Source organism: Marmota flaviventris, chromosome 3, assembly GCF_047511675.1.
Source record: "Marmota flaviventris isolate mMarFla1 chromosome 3, mMarFla1.hap1, whole genome shotgun sequence".
NCBI classification, from domain to species: Eukaryota; Metazoa; Chordata; class Mammalia; order Rodentia; family Sciuridae; genus Marmota; species Marmota flaviventris.
In genome coordinates, this window is record NC_092500.1 from 125,592,941 (window position 1) to 125,606,415 (window position 13,475).

At 35.6% G+C, this 13,475-nt stretch overlaps 1 protein-coding gene across 1 annotated transcript in view; it reads right to left on the reverse strand.

Moving 5' to 3' along the window:
* LOC114104931 (uncharacterized) overlaps positions 1–13,475 on the reverse strand; it is a 343,694-nt gene that overhangs the window by 301,840 nt on the left and 28,379 nt on the right. The window contains exons 5-7 of the mRNA XM_071610374.1: positions 12,515–12,607; positions 12,123–12,437; positions 10,696–11,010 (exon numbers count right to left, since the gene is read on the reverse strand). Coding sequence (XP_071466475.1) covers positions 10,696–11,010; positions 12,123–12,437; positions 12,515–12,607 — 723 coding nt within the window. The remainder of the gene's footprint in view (positions 1–10,695; positions 11,011–12,122; positions 12,438–12,514; positions 12,608–13,475) is intronic.

Sequence of the window (13,475 nt, forward strand, 5' to 3'; positions counted from 1 at the left end):
TTTATCCAAAGGCCAATTTCTCCAGAGTTAAATCTCAAATACATTCAAAAAAATTTAAATAAATTCTTAGAAAGATATAAATATAGTGATATTGGGAATGTATCTGATAACCACCACAGACAAATTGCTGGATATCTGAAACCATTGATTTCAGTATCCATCATAGATGTTAGATCTTGCACCTGGCATTTCCAATTACACAGGCCTATGCTATGTCTATATATGATGTACCTGATATCAAAATTGACATTTAGACAAATGAGCGCTCATAAATAGAAACTTAAATAAAAAATGGATCCAAATAAATTAATTTAAATCAAGTAATCAGATAAAAAATTAGATGTTCTTAAGATTCTGACTTATGGGTTTTTCTAGGTGACCAGACAATGAAGTCTAAATTTCCAAAAAGATCTAAAATATAATATATTATCCATTACTTCTAAAATTTTTCTTTAACAAAACAAGGATAATTAATACTATTAATCATGTTTTTCTTATGTTTTTATGTTATAATTAAAGTAAATTAAACTTAACATAAATGATATTAATCTTCATAAGTATAGTTTCTTAAATACATAAATTAAAAATTACAGCTGATGCCAAACTGATCTCTCATTTTTTCCAGTTGTTAAAGAAACAGGATGTTGCCTCCTTTCTTTATTTAACTCTTTTTTAAAAAACAGGCTTTACAAAAAATTAACAAGGATTATCAACAATAATGCTGGATCAAATTTCAATATCTAATGTGACATTGTCATTGATAGTTTTTGTTAAAACACCTTCTGGTTTTACAACAGTAGTTACTATTATAACCAAAATTATATACATAAAAGTATATATATATATATATATATATATATATATATATATATATATATAATTTTTCAGGCTGTAATATTTTATCTCTTTCTGTTATGTATGCTCAATTAATTACTGATTGTCATACTGAAATTTTATCATTAAAAGACATGGAGATCGCCAAGACTTCACTATGCTCCCACGCAAGTCACTCAGCTGCAACCTACCCACAGTGCAACACCATCACCCTGCTCCCCTGACCTCACCAGGCTCCTCCCACTTGATACCCAGATACCCAGATACCCTGGTGCTGAAAGCGACCTATGCCATCTTGACTTAACATTCTCATCATTTAGCTGGGGTCAATTTCCAGATTGTATCTCCAGCAGCCAGGTAGCAGGTTTCCAACCTTCCCCTTCCCCAGTTGTGGTAATCCAACACAGTAGCTGCCCAACACAGGTGTGCAGTGTGAGAGGGAGCCGCCCATGGGAGCCCCAGGTGAGAGTTTCCTCAATTGGGAACTGCTAAGGGAGAGAGAGATGGGGCTAAAGTTTGGAGCCTAACAGAGAGACCAGGAACTGGGAAATCTCCAGGCAAGAAGGGAGATAGTACTGGATGCTCAAGTCATACGAGCAAGTGGTCCAAAGAAGAGACCCATGAGGTGCAGTCTTTCTTCAGGGACTGTTTGTGCCACTCTCTGCATCCAGGAACCCTGCTCGAGGACAAGTCTTCCCACCCTGGTTACCTCCACCATCCAGAGGGCAGAGACACCAGCTTACAACAGACAACCCCACCTACTGGATGAGAAGAGAAGCAGGATCTTCTAAAGCTATCTACAACCCTGGCTTCCTCATTCAAGTTTTTTGTTTTTGTTTTTTGTTTGTTTGTTCTCTTCTACCCCTCCATCCTCGCCCCTCAAATATCCAACATATGTGAAACCAAGAACTTTGCAGGAAATAGGACTTTGAGGACTGAGTCATCTGAATAATATAGTATAGAGGTGTTTTATATGCCCTTTTTTTCTTTTCCTTTTTGTTCTTTCATTTTTCCCCCATCCAAATTGTACTATTTTAACATCTGTATTTTTCTAAATACATAGGTGTGTTTGTTTTATGTACTCTGCTGTCATCCCACATACTTGCCTACTCTCAATTACTTTCTGTCTATTCTCTTGCTACTAACCCTTTTCACTAGATTTCTCCTTCATAATTCCTAAGATATATTGACTCTATATCCTCACATCCTACCTTCTCAGCATATCGTCCTAAGCCCCACCCCCAGGTTATTGTCCACTGTCAGAAATTGTAAACCTTTTAACAAAACTACTGACTCTATTTTAGATAATAATTGAATCCAACATTTCTGTACATTGAGACTAAATTGTAAATGTCTTAATAACAACAAATTGTTCATAGGAATTATATTGCTAATATTGGGATCTATTAACATTGTCCTTCCCCACAAAGGAGAGGTCTTGGAATCCTACAAGAGCACTAAAAACCTATAGGGTAAAAATAATAACATTCTAGACCTACAGAGCTGGAAAGAAAGGCACATGAACAACATGAAAAGACAAGGGAAAAATGCTCCAAACAAATGAGGACAGCACATCATTAGAAGCCACAGCACAAGAAAATACAGAGAAGGAGTTTAGGATGTACATGGTTAAGTTGTTCTGTGAACTCAAGGAAGATATAAGAGCAAATACAGGCAGTGAAAGATCACTTTGACAAGGAGCTACATAAACAAATACAGGAAGCAAAAGATAACCTCAACAGGGAGATGGAGTCCTAAAAACCAAACAAACAAACAAACAAAAAACAATAAGAAATTCTTGAAATTAAAGAAATAATAAACCAAATTAAAAGCTCAAATAAAAACATCACCAACATAGTAAACCACTTGGAAGATAGAACATCAGACAATAAAGACAAAATATATAATCTTTAAAAGAGTATAGACCACACAGTGATAATTGTAAGAAATCATGAGCAGAATATTCAAGAAATATTGCATAGCATAAAAAGACCAAATTTAAGACTTACTGGGATAGAGGAAGGCATAAAGGTCCAAACCAAAGGAATGAACAATATATTCAATGAAATAATATCAGAAAATTGTCCAAACATGAAGAATGAATTGGAAATACAAATTTAAGAAGCCTACAGTATGCTCAATGTGAAAAATCACAACAGATCCACACAAAGGCACATTATATTGAAAATGCCCAATATACAGAATAAGAAGAGAATTTTAAAAGCCACAAGAAAAAGGAATCAGATTACATGTAGGGAGAAACCAATTAGGTTAACAGTAGATTTTTCAACATGACCCTGATAGCTAGAAAACCTGGAACAACATATATCAAGCTCTGAAAGAAATGGGTGTCAACCAAGAATCTTATATCCAGCAAAATAAAGCTTTAGATTTGAAGATGAAATAAAAACCTTTCATGGTAAACAAAAGTTAAAAGAATTTATAGCTAGAAAACTGACACTATAAAACATTGGAAAAATACTCCAAGAAGAGGAAATAAAAAACAAAAATGAAAGTCAGTGGAGGGAATGCTTCCTTTTACCCTAAAGAAAAAACTAATCAAAGAAGAAAATCAAGTCAAGTTAAATAATAAAACTAAACAAATATGGCTAGAAATACAAACCATGTCTCAATAGTAATCCTGAATGTTAATGGCTTAAACTCACTAATCAAAAGACACTAGCAGATTGGATTAAAAAAAGATCCAACAATAGGCTGCTTCCAGGAGACTTATCTGATAGGCAAAGACATACACAAACTGAAGGTGAAAGGTTGGGACAAATCATACCACTCACACAGACTGCAGAAGCAAGCAGGGGTTTCCATCTTTATATCAAATAAAGTAGACTTCAAGTCAAAGTTAATCAAAAGAGATAAAAATAATGGACATTACATACTGCTCAAGGGAACCAAACACCAACAAGACATAACAATCATAAATATATATGCCTCAAACAATGCTGCAGCTATGTTCATCAAGCAAATTCTTCTCAAGTTTTAGAATCAAATTGAACACAACACAATAATTTTGAGTGACTTTAATACACTATTCTCACCACTGGATAGATCTTCAAAACAAAATTTGAATAAGGCTTCTATAGAACTCAATAATACAATCAATAACTTAGACTTAACTGACATATATAGAATACTGCATCAAGCAGATATACTTTCTTCTCAGCAGCACATGAATCCTTCTCTAAAATAGACCATATACTATCCCACAAAGAAACTCTTAGCAAATACAAAAAAGTAGAGATACCACCATGGATTTTATCAGATCATAATGGAATAAAATTGGAAATTAACCACAAAATAAAAAATAAAAATTACTCCAACACCTGGATACTAAACAATATGCTACTGAATGAACAATGGGTTGCAGAAGACATCAAAATTAATAGAGGTAAATGAGAACATAGACAGCACATATCAAAATCTCTGGGACACTATGAAAGCAACTCTAAGATGAAAGTTCATTGCATGGAGTTCATTCCTTAAAAGAAGAAAAAGTCAACAAATAAATGACCTCAGATTACATCTCAAAGCCCTAGAAAAAGAAAAAATCAACAGAAAAACCAATAGGAGGCAAGAAATAATTAAAATGAGAGCTGAAATCAATGAAATTGAAACAAAAGAAACAATTGAAAAAATCGAGAAAACAAAAAAGTTGGTTCCTTGAAAAATTAAATAAAATTGACAGACCCTTAGCTACACTAGGGATGAGAAGGAAAGAAAGAATTCAAATTACCAGCATACATAATGAAAAAGTTAATATCACAACAGACACTACAGAATTATAGAGGATAATTAGAAATTATTTTTAAAAACTTGTATTCCAATAAAAAAGAAGAAAGTGAAGGCATTGACAAATTTCTTAAGTAATACGACTTGCCCAGAATGAATCAGGAAGATATACACAATTTAAACAGACCAATATCAAGTGATGAAATAGAAGACACAATCAGAAGCCTACCAACCAAAAAAAGCCCAGGACTGGATGGTTACACAGCCAAGTTCCATAAGGCCTTTAAAGAAATACTAATACCGATATTCTTCAATTTATTTCAGGAAATAGAAAAAGAGGCAGCACTTCCAAACTCATACTATGAGGCCAATATCACCCTGATTCCAAAACCAGACAAAACCAAAACCATTCTAAAACTAAGACAAAGACACATCAAAGAAAAAAATACTGCAGACCAATATCTCTAATGAACTTAGATGTAAAAATTCTCAATAAAATTCTGGCAAATCAAATACAAAAACATAACAAAAAGATAGTGGACCATGATCAAGTGGGATTAATCTCAGATATACAAGGTTGGTTAAACACACTAAAATCAATAAATGTAATTTATCACATCAATAGCCTCAAAGATAAGAATCATATGATCATCTCAATACATGCAAAAAAAAAAGCATTTGACAAAAATACAGCACCCCTTCATGTTCAAAACACTAGAAAAACTAGAAATAACAGAAACATATCTCAACATCATAAAAGCAATCTGAACCAAGCCCCAGGCCCACATTATTGTAAATGGAGAAAAATAGAATGTATTTCCTCTGAAAACTGGAACAAGACATGGATACCGTCTTTCACCACTTCTATTTAACATAGTTCTTGAAACACTGGCCAGAGCAATTAGAAGACAAAAGAAATTAAAGGGATACATATAGGAAAAGAAGAACTTAAATCAGCACTATTTGCTTACGATAAATTCTATACCTAGAAGACCCAAAAAGTTCCAACCAGAAAACTTCTAGAACTAGTAAACTAATTCAGCAAAGTAGCAGGTTACAAAATCAACACCCATAAATCAAAGGCATTTCTGTATATCAGTGACAAAGCCTCTGAGAAGGAAATGAAGAAAACTATCCCATTTATAATAGCCTCAAAAAAAATACTTGGGAATCAACTTAACAAAAAAGTGAAAGATCTATACAGTGAAAACTAAAAGAAAAAAAGAACTAAAACCCTAAAGAAATAAATCAATGAAGACCTTAGAAGAGGGAAAGATGTACCTTGCTCTTGGATAGGCAGAATTAATATTATCAAAATGACCATACTAGCAAGAGCACTATATAGATTTAATGCAACTCTGATCAAAATCCCAATGGCATTCTTCATAGAAATAGAAAAAGCAATCATGAAAATCATCTGGAAAAATAAGAGACTCAGAATTGCTAAAGCAATCCTTAGCAGAAAGAGTGAAGCAGGTGGCATCTCTATACTAGACCTTAAACTATACTACAGAGCAATAGTAAGAAAAATAGCATGGCATTGGCACCAAATCAGACTGGTAGATGAATGGTACAGAATAGAGGTCACAGAGACTAACCCACAAAACTACAATTAACTTATATTAGACAAAGATGCCAAAAACAAGCATTGGAGAAAGGATAGCCTCTTCAATAAATGGTTCTGGGAAAATTGGAAATCCATATGCAACAAAATAAAATTAGACCCATATCTCTCACCATGCAAAACTCAACTCAAAATGGATCAAGGACCCAGAATACAACTAGAAACCGTGCGTCTAACAGAAGAAAAAGTAGGCCCTACTCTCCATCATGAGGGAGTAGTCCCCAAATTCCTTAATAATACTCCTATAGCGCAAGAATTAAAACCAAGAATCAATAAATAGGATGGACTCAAATTAAAAAGTTTCTTCTCAGCAAAAGAAACAATTTGTGAGGTGGATAGAGAGCCTACATCTTGAGAGCAAATTTTTACCCCGCACACATCAGATAGAGCACTAATATCTAGGGTATATGAAAAACTCAAAAAGCTAAACACGAAAAAACAAATGACCCAATCAATAAATGGGCCAAGGAACTGAACAGACATTTCTCAGAGTAGGATATTCAATCAACACATATGAAAATATTTTCATCATCTCTAGTAATTAGAGAAATGCAAATCAAAACTACTCTAAGATACCATCTCACTCCAGTAAGAATGGCAGCTATTAAGAATACAAACAACAATAAGTGTTGGAAAGGATGTGGGGAAAAGTCACACTCATCATTGTTTGGTGGGCCTGCAAATCAGTGCAGCCAATATGGAAAGCAGTATGGAGATTCCTTGGAAAACTGGGAATGGAACCACCATTTGACCCTGCTATCCCTCTCCCTGGTCTATACCCAAAGAACTTAAAATCAGCATACTACAGGGACAAAGCCACATCAATGTTTATAGTAGCACAATTCACAATAGCTAGACTGTGTAACCAACCTAGATGCCCTTCAGTAGATGAATGAATTTTTAAAATGTGGCATATATACATAATGAAATATTACTCAGCAATAAAATGGAATAAAATCATAGCATTTGCATGTAAATGCATGCAGTTGGAGAAGATAATGCTAAGTGAAGTTAGCCAATCCCAAAAAATCAAATGCCAAATGTTTTCTCTAATATGAGGTGACTGACTCATAGTTGGCTAGGAAGAAGGCGCATGGGAGGAATAGAAAAACTCTAGATAGGGCAGAGCAGTGGGATGGAAAAGAAGGGGGCAGGGGGTTAGCAATGATGGAGTAATGTGATGGACATCATAATCTAAAGTACACGTATGAAAATGTGGATTGGTGTGAACATACCTTATATGCAGAGATATGAAGTATTGTTTTATATGTGTAATAAGAATTGTTATGCATTCTGCTGTCATGTATTTAAAAAGTAAAACCAATTAAAAAAAGACAACAGACATAGACATTCATGTTTTATACCTTACATATGAGAAAACTATATCTCCTATATTTACAATTCTTCCTCTACTACAAACTTGTATTAACAATTTTTTAACTCCAATTAATTTTCACATGCCTCATGATAGACAATTCTCTGTTATATCAGGTTATACATTTCCTGTCTTCCTTAATTTCTACCATTCCTCTTATAAATGGGTTAAAGGTGTGCACAAATAAAGGTAAACAAAGAGGAGTAATATCTGTTCTTATTAATGATAAATAGACTGACTATTATATACTACTTCAAATCTCTCTACAGCAACCTGCTTTAACTACCATTATCCTGGCACAAAGACTATTTTCTACTACTTTAAACATTATTACAGATTCTCGATAGGCATAGGACAAACATATAGAAATACACAGTAGTAATATATATATAAATAAATTTGTTCCTCATATTTTATAGCTTATATTTTTATATCCTCATTTGGATTTCAACTTACTATCTCTTTTTTTAACCTTCTAAACTATTTTGTAGCATCATATATCTCCTATCTTCCTCTCTCATATATGCAGCCATACCAAGATGCTTTTGATGGAATGTAATGCTCACACAGGTAAAATTGTGAAATCCCTTTGTCCTTTATTTTCAGATGGTGTGAAATCCCATGGATTTTTTTCATCAAAATGCTCAGTCACTAATGAAAATGTTTTTCACATCTTCTTAATTGGTTCATGCTATAATCAACAAATTTCAAGCCCCTGTGTGAAAATCTTAAAATCCACAAGGCCTACGTTCTAATATACTTTGGCAAATGGATGTTACTCATTTCCCTCCTTTTCATCCTTACTTCTTTCTTCATGTTTTTTTGACATTCATTCTGGGTTCATTGGGGCAAGTGCCCAAAGGTCTGATAAGGTGTCTACTTGCATTTCCCATTTATTACTTTGTTTTGCCATCATGGGCAAGCCTATTCATTTAAAAATGGATAATGCCTCTACATATATATCTCATGTTTTTACACAATTTTATAATCAATACAATATAATTTTAAATCATAAATTTTTTAATTATCCTACCAGACAGGCTTTGATTAAACAAGAACATCATACTCTTAAAACTTGCCTTTTAAAGTAAAATAAAAAAGGGGAACTTGCTTCTCTCATATTTATAATGCTGTAAATACTGTTTTATTAACAGTTAATGCACTCAACATGCAATATAAATTTATAATCACACTTGATCATCTGCTTTGGATAGACATCTTATTCCCAAACAGACATTAGCAAAAATTTATGTAATATACAGGTTTTAACCAGACCCAGGATGACAACACACTGATCACATGGGGAAAAAGATACACTGCTATGCTTCCACCAACAGGTCTAAACTCACACAAAACTCTGTAAATACTTTGGTCTTAACAATAATGTTATTCTGTTGTTGTACCCCAGCCATGAAAATTCAGTAACCTCAGACTCCTTGACTTCTAAAACCCATTATAATATCTGGGTTCACTTGGCTAAAATTGTTATATACCTGCAAAAATGTCTCATGGTACCCATTGTTGTCTTAGCAGACTGTGTTCTTACCATCCCCACAGGATATAAAAGGCCACCATCCTGCACAATGTATCCATAAAGGTCTATTCCCCTTGATAAAAAAAACAACAACTGTGGATTCATTAAGCCTTCTCTCTAAGGCAAAAGTTGACACTTTGACATTTTCCTTAGTGGGTATCTCTGACCAGTTGCCAGGGCTTACAAAACTACTATAAAACTGGACTGTGCTATGGTAAAAAATATTAATCATACCTCTATGGCAATTAATATGCTTAATGAAGAACAAAAACAAATTGTCAAACCATACTTGACAATCAGGCTGAAATTGATTATTTGTTATTATTATATCACAAGTATGTCAGGATTTTAATAATGTGTGTTGCTTTAACTTAAGTGATAAGAGTAATTCTATTTCAAAGGAATTAGATTACTTTAATGATATCATTGATGAGGTCTGACAAGATGATGGAGGTTTAGACTTATTGGATTGGATAACTTCATGGTTACTCAACTTTTCTTGGTCAAACAATTATTCATAGGTGGATGTTTACTAATACTGGGATTGTTATGTTGTGCTTGCTGTTGTCAATGCCTACCCTATTTTTTGCCTCCATCAGCATTAAAAAGAAAACTATTATGCATTTCAGAGGACTTAAAAGACAGGAAAGGGGATTTGTAGGGTTTCTGTGTCTGGGATTGGTGTTCCTGATGACTGCATGACTGTGGCATGCTTGGTTCCTAGGAAATTTTCTGTGCAAAGGCAGAGGATTCCCAGTTGCTATAGTAATGCACTCCATGCTAGACTCTTATCAGCCACGACTGTAATCTTAGGCACATAGTTCCTGGGAATAGAAGAACTTGTTTGCTAGATAACTACAATGTTTTCCAAGCTCTGGTGCTCCTGGTGCTGCCCACCTAACAGTAATTTCAGACAACTGACTTTATTGAGAACTGCACAAAGCTCTTAATATTGCATATTTGTAACTATGAAATGTAACTGCAGAATAAGCAACTTTACTGATAATCTAAACAGTAATGTGGTTATAGTACTAATGACCTAATATAACCTGTTTGTATAAATAAATGTGGTCACTTGGACAAGGAGCCACTCTGCTACCTTCCCTGGCTCTACACCTTGACTCTCTCTTGTCTTTATTATTGTTCCTTACAGAAATAAATGATCACAATGATACCTATCAAGAGTTGATTGTGTTGGTGGGAATAAATTGATAGCACATAGCAAGCAATGTGGATAACTGTGGTCCAGTCATTCACCCTCTTACTAAGGAAATACACATCAATTAATATAACTTAAGACTAAATTAGCCAATTGCTTTGAAAGTTTATCAGATTATAATTGTATGCTCCAATATTCTCAGTTCAGTCTGTCTGATTCTTTTTACATAAATTGCTATCATTGCAAGTTTTCCTCACAACTACCTTAGAAATAGAATTGCAAGAGGTGGATAAAGTAATGTCTATGCAGTATCCATTTGTGGATTTATTTTAACTCATCCATTATCTTTGAATACACAAAACTTTCTTAACAACATCCTACAGGCATAGGACAAACACGTAGAAATAGACAGTAGTAATCACCTGTACATGTGATATGAGCTTCCTCCTCTGAAGAGCAAGATTGGTATTTCCAAGGGTCAGAAGGACACTGCCAGAGAGAGGTATCAGTTTCCCGACAGCGGATTCCATCTACCCAGCGGGGTCTAGAACCTTCTCTAGAAGGAACCCAAAAATCCAGAGTCCTAGTGTCCCCACAGCCAAGCTGTCTGCAGATTATGGACAAGGTCATGGGTTCCATGGGGCTGTGGCAGATACTGCCCCAAGTGTTGTTATAGAAAACCTCCAGCCACCCAGAACACTCCTGGTCCTGGCTCACTAGCCTGAGGGCCAGGAACTCTGAAATGGAAAAGAGAAAAACAGGGGTCAGTGAGCATTCAGCTCTTATTGCTGTTTTTTCTTTATTCCTAAATAGTGAGTACTCATTGCTGACTCTGCTGAGGAAATGCCCACTACGTGGAAGACAGGAAGTTTTTTTTTTTTTTCCCTCTAACATGTTTTGCTAACTTGTACCTCTCTTTCTGTTTCTACAACAATGTAATATTAGCAAATCAAGAGGCAGGAATACTATCTGGGGGCTCTGCAGTGAGTAATCTCTTTATCTACTCTCTGAATAATCATCTGACAGGCCCTAGAAAAGGATGTATGACACGGATGTGGCACATTAGTGGAGCTCCAAATATGCTCACTCCCTGATCCTCAGAACCTGTGAATATTTTACCTATTGCTAAAGGGCTTTAAAGACATCATTAAGAGAAGAATCCTTTCATGGATTATCCTGGATCGTCGTGGATTAATAGGTGAGTACAATCTAATCATATCCTTAGACCTGTGTCCTCAAAAGCAGATAATTGTTTCTGGCCCTCATCTGAGGGAGATATGTTCATGGGATAATAGAGGATTGCACTGCTGTTGGTTTGAAGAAGGAAGGGGCCATGAGACAAGGAATTCAAGCAACATCTAAAAGCTCCAAAAAGGAAAGAAATTAGTCTTCCCAGAGCTTTGGCTGTTGAAGCCTGTTCACACCTTGTTTATAGCCCAGACATACCCAGGTCAATCTTCTAACCTACACATTGTAAGATGATAAATTTGTGTTGTTTTGAATCATTCAATCTATGGTAAATTGTTACAGCAGAAATAGAAAACTAATTCAGTGGGTCAAGATGTTGCACCCACATGTCATAGAAGAGTGATGACTGCTTTGAATGGACAGTATAGAGAATGACTGTGACAGCGGACAGTGTTGAGAAGGAAGGAGCAGAAGTTCAGTTGCTGCAGCGGGAAAGGAAAAAATCTCATTTTCTCCCCCACTGAAATAACCGAAAATGTAAGAGGAGCATCCTCCTCCTCTGCCCTGTCAACAACTGACCAATCCCTGTCCTAGGGCTCAAACACTATCCTGCAGACTTTCCATTACCCTCCCCCACTTGTGCACAGTGCGCACTACAAACCTGAGCAGATGGCTCCAGCATCCTCCTTGTGACTGCAGTTGTGTTGCCCCCAGCCCTGGGAAGGGCACAGCCACACATGGGCCTCCTCTCCTGTGCAGTTTACCTCATCCAGCCAGATGGGCCCTGATCCTTCTCCAAAGTAAGCAGAAATGGTGGCCTCCAGAGCCACTCCACAGCCCAGCTGTCTGCACACGACTTGTGCATCATTCAGGTCCCAGCTGTCATCACAGATGGAGCCCCAGGAGCCCTGCTGAAGGATCTCTACTCTCCCTGCACAGCGACTGCCCCCATCCACCAGGCGGAGCTGTCTGTTGTCTGAGGAGAGACAGGGTCATGTCAGTGGACATGTGCATAGGGAATGGGAAGGCTCTGTTGCTGGAGTCTTTGCTCACCTGAGCAGTTGGCAGTGTGGCCCTCTGAGGCTGCAGAGTATGCTGGGTTAGACCAGGAGTCATTGCATGGGGGCAGCAGTTGTGTCTGGTTTCCTACCAAATGGGTTAGAGAAAAGAAATCTGAATTAAAGTACATAGTAATCTAGTGATGCCATCTGAGGTGAAAGCTGTTACAAAGGAACATTAATTTTCTATCTTCAGAGCTGAACTTCTGATGAAGATTTCTGCTTTTCATTATGCCAGACTTTTTTGTTTTAAGTGCACATGTAGGAATGAGTTTAGAAAAGTGAAATATATCAGGGCTGCTTGAGAGCATTGCACAGCTTCCAAGGCAACAAGACATTTAGAGTCAAGTTCAGAGAAAAGTGAAAACTAGAAACAGGTATTTTCCCCCTTAGGCATTTTTTCATTCAAAGTTAGTAGGTAAGATTTTAAAAATTTCAGCATGTTTGCCAAATTTTTCTGGGAATACACAAGTATAATTTAGTTTGGACCAAAGAGGTGAAATTCTATTGAACATCCAGAAATCTTGCATCATATTTTTTGAACTGAAAGTCGAGTTTTTATTTTAGATGGTGTCCATTTCTAACCACTTCAATCTTTTTAAGGTGACCCTAAATAAACTGCATGGAAGAGGCAAAATACCTTTATGAAGGTTTCATATTATGTGCATCTTGGCAGATAAATAATTAACAAAAATCCAATCAATATTTGAGAGTCATGTGTTATTTTAAAAAGTCAGTAGCTAAAAGTAAGAACAAGTGGATGAGTCTAACAACACTGTAGATGCTCTTCAAAATAGAAATAGTGGAAGAACATGGGAAAATACAGAATAAAGCACAGAAACTCAACAGGATAAAAAATATAATAAGGAACTAAGAGTGATGACAAGATAAACTAACATTCTTAATACTCTATAAGTTTTAGGTACTTTAATTTTTTTTAATTATGGCTCTTTTTA